Below are 8,650 nucleotides of genomic sequence, written 5' to 3'. Positions count from 1 at the left end.
CCTAGAGGTGGGGGGGGAGGGGCTGGGAGCCAGGCTCTGGGAGGGATGTGGGCCTAAAGGGGGGGGGCCAGGAGCCAGGCTCTGGGAGGGATGTGGGGTCTGGAGGGGGGGCCAGGAGCCAGGCTCTGGGAGGGATGTGGGGCCCAGAGGGGGGGGCTGGGAGCCAGGCTCTGGGAGGGATGTGGGGCCTGGGGGGGGGCTGGGAGCCAGGCTCTGGGAGGGATGTGGGGCCTAGAGAGGGGGCGCCGGGAGCCAGGCTCTGGGAGGGATGTGGGGCCTGGGGGGGGGGGCTGGGAGCCAGGCTCTGGGAGGGATGTGGGGCCTAGAGGGGGGGCGCCGGGAGCCAGGCTCTGGGACGGATGTGGGGCTGGGGGGGGGGCTGGGAGCCAGGCTCTGGGAGGGATGTGGGGCCCAGAGGGGGGGGCTGGGAGCCAGGCTCTGGGAGGGATGTGGGGCCCAGAGGGGGGGGCTGGGAGCCAGGCTCTGGAGGGATGTGGGGCCTGGGGGGGGGCGCCGGGAGCCAGGCTCTGGAGGATGTGGGGCCTAGAGGGGGGGGCTGGGAGCCAGGCTCTGGGAGGGATGTGGGGCCTGGAGGGGGGGGCTGGGAGCCAGGCTCTGGGAGGGATGTGGGGCCTAGAGGGGGGGGCGCCGGGAGCCAGGCTCTGGGAGGGATGTGGGGCCTGGGGAGGGGGCTGGGAGCCAGGCTCTGGGAGGGATGTGGGGCCTGGGGAGGGGGCTGGGAGCCAGGCTCTGGGAGGGATGTGGAGCCCAGAGGGGGAGGCCGGGAGCCCAGACCCCATGTTTCTGGCTGTGGGGTGATGACTTCTGACCTGGCTTGTGCGTGTGGGATGAGTTTGCTGGGTCTCAGCCCTGTCCCTCCAGGGAGGGGGACTTTGGGGCTGGAGGCAGGGCCGGGGGGCTGGGATCTAGAACCCAGCTGTCCGGGGCTCTGGGCCAGCCCCACGGGAGCTGCGAGATGGGCCCTGCCCCGCCCCCGCCCGGGAGGGCCTCTCCTTATCGCTGGGCCTGGGCGTCTCCCTTTGGGGTGTGGCTGGCCCCGGGCTGCGGCGCCTGGGAAGGGGCTGTCAGTCCGTGCTGGTTGTTCGTCCTCAGTGCAGGACAACATAGGTACCGGGCGGTGGGGGTTGGCAGGGAGGCCAGGTGGCTGCTAGGGGAAGAGCGTGGGGGGTGGAGGAGCAGCTGGGGGGAGGGGACAGACCCTAAGAGCTCAGTCGGTGAAAGTGCTGACGGCTGGCGTGGGGCGGGGCTTGGCCAGCCAGGGGGGTGGGCTCCGATCCTGGACTCGCTGTCATGTGGGCTCGGTCCAGCCAGGGGCCCATAACAATCCCCTGCCTTCACGCCCAGACCTAGGGGGCTCTGGCCCCAGGTCAGGGGCTTCCAGCTCGGGGGGGGAGGGGGCAGGGGCCTGGCCCCTCTAGGGGTGACTTGGCCCCACAGCTGGGGGCTGTTCGGCTCCCGGGGGGGCCAGGGAATGGGGCCTGGCTATTGCTGCTCCCCCATTCGAGGTATAATTTTTCTTGAGCTGCCCCGGCCACCTGTGTCCACCCCCCCTCACAAACCACCAGCCCTGGGCTGCTGCTCGGTTGCCCCCCCCAGCTACGTGGGGCCAGCTGTTATCAGCCTCTGACAGACGCAGCCCACCCGATGGCAACAGCCCTGCTGGCCCAGGTCTGGACCGGCCCCTTTCGAGGGCTGCCAACATGTGGGGAGGAGAGAAACCTGCGGGCAACCGCGCTCAGCCCCCCGGGATGGGGGAAAGGGGTCCCCGCGGGGCACTGGAGGGGGCTGGTCTGCTGGGAGGGGTCAATTTCGGCCCGTCCCCCCCCCCCCGCCCCCCGCCGACGCCTGCCCAGGGTGTGGAGAACTTTGCTGGGAGATCTGGTGGAGAACGCGGGCAGAGGGGCAAACGCCAGCAATGGGCCAGCCACATGCTTCTGGGCTCGGGGGTCAGGAAGGAAATTCCCCTGACCCGAAGGCCCGGGCCCCTCACGCCCTCTCTCCCCCGGGCAGCACTGCGATCCGGCACCATGGCGTCCTTCCTCCAGCGCTGTCCCTTCCTGACCCGGGACCCCAGCGTCTTCCTGCTCAAAGCTCGCCCCCTGCTGGTGAGCAGCGCCCAGCGGTGTCCCGTCATGGTGGCCCGAACCCTGATGGACTCCTCCCCAGCCCCGCAGAGGGGACCAACAGCCCCATGCCTCTTGGTGAGCCAGGACTCCAGGGGTCTCTCCTGGCTCGGGAAGGGGAGTGGGGTCTAGTGGGCAGAGAAGGGGGGGGGAGCCAGGACTCCAGGGGTCTCTCCTGGCTCGGAAGGGGAGTGGGGTCTAGTGGGCAGAGCAAGGGGGGGGAGCCAGGACTCCAGGAGTCTCTCCTGGCTCGGGAAGGGGAGTGGGGTCTAGTGGGTATAGCGGGGGGGGAGCCAGGACTCCAGGGGTCTCTCCTGGCTCGGGAAGGGGAGTGGGGTCTAGTGGGCAGAGCGGGGGGGGAGCCAGGACTCCAGGAGTCTCTCCTGGCTCGGGAAGGGGAGTGGGGTCTAGTGGGCAGAGCAGGGGAGGGAGCCAGGACTCCAGGGGTCTCTCCTGGCTCGGGAAGGGGAGTGGGGTCTAGTGGGCAGAGCAGAGGGGGGGGAGCCAGGACTCCAGGGGTCTCTCCTGGCTCGGGAAGGGGAGTGGGGTCTAGTGGGCAGAGCAGGGGGAGGGAGCCAGGACTCCAGGGGTCTCTCCTGGCTCGGGAAGGGGAGTGGGGTCTAGTGGGCAGAGCAGGGGAGGGAGCCAGGACTCCAGGGGTCTCTCCTGGCTCGGGAAGGGGAGTGGGGTCTAGTGGGCAGAGCAGAGGGGGGGGAGCCAGGACTCCAGGGGTCTCTCCTGGCTCGGGAAGGGGAGTGGGGTTAGTGGGCAGAGCGGGGGGGGGGCAGCCAGGACTCCAGGGGTCTCTCCCTTTCATGTGGCCGTCTCTCCCCAGCCGCGGTGTCTGTCAGCCAGGAATCGGGGCCCCCAGACGCAGCCTCCCGGCCCCACTGCCCCTTCATGGCGTCGGAGGTGCGGGACGGGCGCAGCCGGGTCGTTCAGCGCGCCGGGCTGGAGGTGCAGGAGGACGTGGAGATCTACAAGGCAGGTGAGGACAGCTCGCCCCAGAACCCAGGCCCCCTGGCTCTCAGCTCCCCCTGCTCTGACCACTAGCCCCCAGTCCCCTCCCTGGAGAGAACCCAGGAGTCCTGCTCCCCTCTAGCCCTCCCGTCTCTGTGCCCTCCAGACCCGCTCAGCTCTCTGCTCCGGGAGGTCCAGTCCAGCCTCCGCAAGAAATTCCTGGGCCCTGACGGGCCAGGGTCCGACGGCCGGCTCCTGCCCACCCACCTGCTCCAGGACAACATGCCAGGTGAGGCCTGAGGCCGGGCTAGAGGGGCCTGTGGCGCTGCGGGACGCCGGGGGGGACGTGCAGGGGGAGGGGTCCTGGCTCCCGCGGCTAGTCCGTTTACAAACCAGCCCCGGCTTCCCGAGGGCCAGTCCTCCCCCAGCCCCCCCACCCCGGGGTGTCCCTTGGGAACCAGCCGCCTGCCCCCCTCCCCCCGCCGGCCAGCAAGAGAGGGGAAGGGGGAACGGCTGCATCCGGGCGCCCGTCTCCGACCCTGCTCCCCCCCCAGGCCTGGGGCCTTCTCCTACGACGCCTTCCTGGAGGGGCGGCTGGAGGCCAAGCGCCGGGACCACACCTACCGCATCTTCAAGACGGTGACGCGCCGGGCGGACGCCTTCCCCCTCGCCCAGGGGGCCGCGGGCACCGAGGTCTCGGTCTGGTGCAGCAACGATACCTGGGCATGAGCCGCCACCCCCGGGTGCTGCAGGCTGCCATGTGAGACGCGCCCCCCAGCCCTGCCGGCCCCTCCCCTCCCCCAGCCCTGCCGGCGCCCCCCCCTCCCCCAGCCCTGCCGGCGCCCCCCCTCCTCCCCCAGCCCTGCCGGCGCCCCCCCTTGCCCCCTCTCCCCCAGCCCTGCCGGCGCCCCCCCAGCCCTGCCGGGTGCCCCCCCCTCCTCCCTCAGCCCTGCCGGCGCCCCCCAGCCCTGCCAGCGCCCCCCCTCCTCCAGCCCTGCCGGCGCCCCCCCCTCCTCCCCCAGCCCTGCCGGCGCCCCCCCCACTCCCGCCCCCAGCCCTGCAGGTGCCCCCCACTCCCGCCCCCTAGGCCTGCCACCCATCTGACTCCTCCCCCAGCCCTGCTGGTGCCCCCCAGTCCCTCCCTGCAGCCAGTGCCCCCCAGTACCTCCCAGCCCAGTCGGCACCCCCCACTCTTGCCCCCCAGCCCTCCAGTGCCCCCCACTCCAACACGCAGACCCGGGCTCCTTCAGCCCTGCCGGTCCCTTCACTCCTGCCCTGCAGCCCCTGCCCCCCTCCCCGGCGCTGACCCCTCTCTCCCGGCAGCGAGGCCCTGCAGCACCATGGCCTGGGCGCCGGAGGCACCCGGAACATCTCGGGCACCAGCCTGTACCACGTGGACCTGGAGCGGGAGCTGGCCCAGCTCCATCGCAAAGATGCCGCCTTGTTGTTCTCCTCCTGCTACGTGGCCAACGAGTCCACCCTCTTCACCCTCGGCAGGATGATGCCAGGTACCGGCCGCCTGGCAGGGAAGCGGGGCCGGGGGGGAGGGGGGAGAGAGGCAGGAGGCCTGGGAGCAGCCCTAACGGCCACTCCCCCCCAGGCTGCGAGATCTTCTCGGACGCGGGGAATCACGCCTCCATGATCCAGGGCATCTGCACCAGCGGGGTCCCCAAACACGTCTTCCGGCACAACGACCCCCAGCACCTGGCCCAGCTGCTGGCGCGTAGCCCCCCCGGCACCCCCAAAATCGTGGCCTTCGAGACCGTACACTCCATGGACGGTAGGGCCCCCCGTATCCCAGGGCCCCCCCACTGCTGGGGGGCACTGCCCCTCCCCCTCTGCATTGCTTCAGCCCCCTTTCCCCCCCAGGTGCGATCTGCCCCCTGGAGGAGCTGTGTGATGTGGCTCATGCGCACGGAGCCATCACCTTCGTGGACGAGGTTCACGCCGTGGGGCTGTATGGCGCCCGGGGAGCTGGCGTCGGGGAGCGCGACGGGGTGCTGGGCAAGATCGACATTGTCTCCGGCACCCTGGGTGAGCCGGCGGCAGGGGAAGCGGGGAGTGGGGCGGTCACCCACAGCAGGCAGGGCGCGGTATTGGGGGGGGACGGAGCAGTCTCCCCGGCAGGCACTAGGGGGCGCTGGGTTGGGGGACGGAGCAGTCCCCCCCGGCAGGCACTAGGGGGCGCTGGGTTGGGGACGGAGCAGTCCCCCCGGCAGGCACTAGGGGGCGCTGGGTTGGGGGACGGAGCAGTCTCCCCGGCAGGCACTAGGGGGCGCTGGGTTGGGGGACGGAGCAGTCCCCCCGACAGGCACTAGGGGGCGCTGGGTTGGGGGGGACGGAGCAGTCTCCCCGGCAGGCACTAGGGGGCGCTGGGTTGGGGGGACGGAGCAGTCCCCCCGGCAGGCACTAGGGGGCGCTGGGTTGGGGGACGGAGCAGTCCCCCCGGCAGGCACTAGGGGGCGCTGGGTTGGGGGACGGAGCAGTCTCCCCTGCAGGCACTGGGGGGCGCTGGGTTGGGGGACGGAGCAGTCTCCCCGGCAGGCACTAGGGGGCGCTGGGTTGGGGGACGGAGCAGTCTCCCCGGCAGGCACTAGGGGGCGCTGGAGCAGTCTCCCCTGCAGGCACTGGGGGGCGCTGGGTTGGGGGACGGAGCAGTCTCCCCTGCAGGCACTGGGGGGCGCTGGGTTGGGGGACGGAGCAGTCTCCCCTGCAGGCACTAGGGGGCGCTGGGTTGGGGGACGGAGCAGTCTCCCCGGCAGGCACTAGGGGGCGCTGGAGCAGTCTCCCCTGCAGGCACTAGGGGGCGCTGGGTTGGGGGACGGAGCAGTCTCCCCGGCAGGCACTAGGGGGCGCTGGGTTGGGGGACGGAGCAGTCTCCCCGGCAGGCACTGGGGGGCGCTGGGTTGGGGGACGGAGCAGTCTCCCCCGGCAGGCACTAGGGGGCGCTGGGTTCGGGGACGGAGCAGTCCCCCCGGCAGGCACTAGGGGGCGCTGGAGCAGTCTCCCCTGCAGGCACTAGGGGGCGCTGGGTTGGGGGACGGAGCTGTCTCCCCGGCAGGCACTAGGGGGCGCTGGGTTGGGGGACGGAGCAGTCTCCCCGGCAGGCACTGGGGGGCGCTGGGTTGGGGGACGGAGCAGTCTCCCCGGCAGGCACTAGGGGGCGCTGGGTTGGGGGACGGAGCAGTCTCCCCTGCAGGCACTGGGGGGCGCTGGGTTGGGGGACGGAGCAGTCTCCCCTGCAGGCACTAGGGGGCGCTGGGTTGGGGGGGACGGAGCAGTCTCCCCGGCAGGCACTAGGGGGCGCTGGGTTGGGGGACGGAGCAGTCTCCCCGGCAGGCACTAGGGGGCGCTGGGTTCGGGGACGGAGCAGTCCCCCCGGCAGGCACTAGGGGGCGCCGTCTCACCCCGCTCTCCCTGCCCCCCAGGGAAGGCCTTTGGCTGCGTGGGGGGGTACATCGCCAGCACGGCCGCCCTGGTGGACACCGTTCGCTCCTACGCGGCCGGCTTCATCTTCACCACCTCGCTGCCCCCGCCGGTGCTGGCGGGCGCCCTGGCCTCGCTGCGGGTGCTGGCGGGGCCCGAGGGCCGGGGGCTGCGCCGGGCCCACCAGCGCAACGTCAAGCACATGCGCCAGCTGCTGATGGAGGCCGGGCTGCCCGTCGTCAGCTGCCCCAGCCACATCATCCCCATCCGGGTACGGCCGGGCCTGTGGGCACCTCCTGGGCTGTCCCCAGCTGTGGGAGGGCGGTGGGGGCTAGTGGGTAGAGCAGGAGCCAGGACCCCTGGGTTCTCCCCAGCTGTGGGAGGGCGGTGGGGGCTAGTGGGTAGAGCAGGAGCCAGGACCCCTGGGTTCTCCCCAGCTGTGGGAGGGCGGTGGGGGCTAGTGAGTAGAGCAGGAGCCAGGACCCCTGGGTTCTCCCCAGCTGTGGGAGGGCGGTGGGGGCTAGTGGGTAGAGCAGGAGCCAGGACCCCTGGGTTCTCCCCAGCTGTGGGAGGGCGGTGGGGGCTAGTGAGTAGAGCAGGAGCCAGGACCCCTGGGTTCTCCCCAGCTGTGGGAGGGCGGTGGGGGCTAGTGGGTAGAGCAGGAGCCAGGACCCCTGGGTTCTCCCCAGCTGTGGGAGGGCGGTGGGGGCTAGTGGGTAGAGCAGGAGCCAGGACCCCTGTGGGAGGGCGGTGGGGGCTCGTGGGTAGAGCAGGAGCCAGGACCCCTGGGTTCTCCCCAGCTGTGGGAGGGCGGTGGGGGCTAGTGGGTAGAGCAGGAGCCAGGACCCCTGTGGGAGGGCGGTGGGGGCTAGTGGGTAGAGCAGGAGCCAGGACCCCTGGGTTCTCCCCAGCTGTGGGAGGGCGGTGGGGGCTAGTGGGTAGAGCAGGAGCCAGGACCCCTGGGTTCTCCCCAGCTGTGGGAGGGCGGTGGGGGCTAGTGGGTAGAGCAGGAGCCAGGACCCCTGGGTTCTCCCCAGCTGTGGGAGGGCGGTGGGGGCTCGTGGGTAGAGCAGGAGCCAGGACCCCTGGGTTCTCCCCAGCTGTGGGAGGGCGGTGGGGGCTAGTGGGTAGAGCAGGAGCCAGGACCCCTGGGTTCTCCCCAGCTGTGGGAGGGCGGTGGGGGCTAGTGGGTAGAGCAGGAGCCAGGACCCCTGGGTTCTCCCCAGCCGTGGGAGGGCGGTGGGGGCTCGTGGCTGGGGCCCTGGCTGCCGGGAGGGGAGCAGTCTAGGGGCCTGGGGGGGGGGGTGCATCCGGACGCCTGGGTCCCAGCCCTGTTCCCTGGCTCCCCCTGCAGGTGGGCGACGCGGCCCTGAACTCCCGGCTCTGCGACCTGCTCCTGTCCCAGCACGGCATCTACGTGCAGGCCATCAACTACCCCACGGTGCCGCGGGGCGAGGAGCTGCTGCGCCTGGCGCCCTCCCCCCACCACGCCCCCCCCCTGATGGAGCACTTTGTGGGTGAGCGCCGCGGGGAGCCAAGGGGGCAGGCGGGGAGGGGGCGTCGGGCGGGGGCTGAGGTCTCACCCCATCTCTCCCCCCAGAGCGCCTGGTGCAGTGTTGGCAGGAAGTGGGGCTCCCCCTGCAGCCCCCCGCGGCCTCCGCCTGCCACTTCTGCCAGCGGCCCCTGCACTTCGCCCTCATGAGCGAGTGGGAGCGCGACCTCTTCGGCAGCCTGGGGGCCCCCCCCCCTCGCCAGCAGCGCCTGAGCCCCGGCCCGGCCCGCCGGGGCCCCCCCCTCGCCAGCAGCGCCTGAGCCCCGGGCCGGCCCGCCGGGGGCCCCCCCCTCACCAGCAGCGCCTGAGCCCCGGGCCGGCTCGCCGGGGGCCCCCCCCTCGCCAGCAGCGCCTGAGCCCCGGCCCGGGCCGGCTCGCCGGGGGCCCCCCCCTCGCCAGCAGCGCCTGAGCCCCGGCCCGGCCCGCCGGGGGCCCCCCCCTCACCAGCAGCGCCTGAGCCCCGGCCCGGGCCGGCTCGCCGGGGGCCCCCCCCTCACCAGCAGCGCCTGAGCCCCGGCCCGGCCCGCCGGGGCCCCCCCCTCACCAGCAGCGCCTGAGCCCCGGCCCG

At 72.8% G+C, this 8,650-nt stretch overlaps 1 protein-coding gene across 1 annotated transcript; it reads left to right on the top strand.

Moving 5' to 3' along the window:
• Positions 1-752: 752 nt before the first annotated feature.
• On the top strand, positions 753-8,650 carry ALAS2 (5'-aminolevulinate synthase 2). The gene is given in 13 exon segments (XM_075915975.1): positions 753-1,125; positions 2,031-2,199; positions 2,202-2,222; positions 2,980-3,132; positions 3,271-3,394; positions 3,659-3,816; positions 3,819-3,864; positions 4,428-4,612; positions 4,705-4,884; positions 4,974-5,138; positions 6,533-6,801; positions 7,885-8,047; positions 8,131-8,650. Coding segments are annotated over 12 exon segments (1,827 nt in total). The 5' UTR covers positions 753-1,125; positions 2,031-2,048; the 3' UTR covers positions 8,343-8,650.

Source organism: Pelodiscus sinensis, unplaced genomic scaffold, assembly GCF_049634645.1.
Source record: "Pelodiscus sinensis isolate JC-2024 unplaced genomic scaffold, ASM4963464v1 ctg187, whole genome shotgun sequence".
NCBI classification, from domain to species: domain Eukaryota; kingdom Metazoa; phylum Chordata; order Testudines; family Trionychidae; genus Pelodiscus; species Pelodiscus sinensis.
The sequence above is the reverse complement of the archived record's forward strand: the minus strand, read 5'-3'. Positions and strand labels throughout refer to the sequence as shown.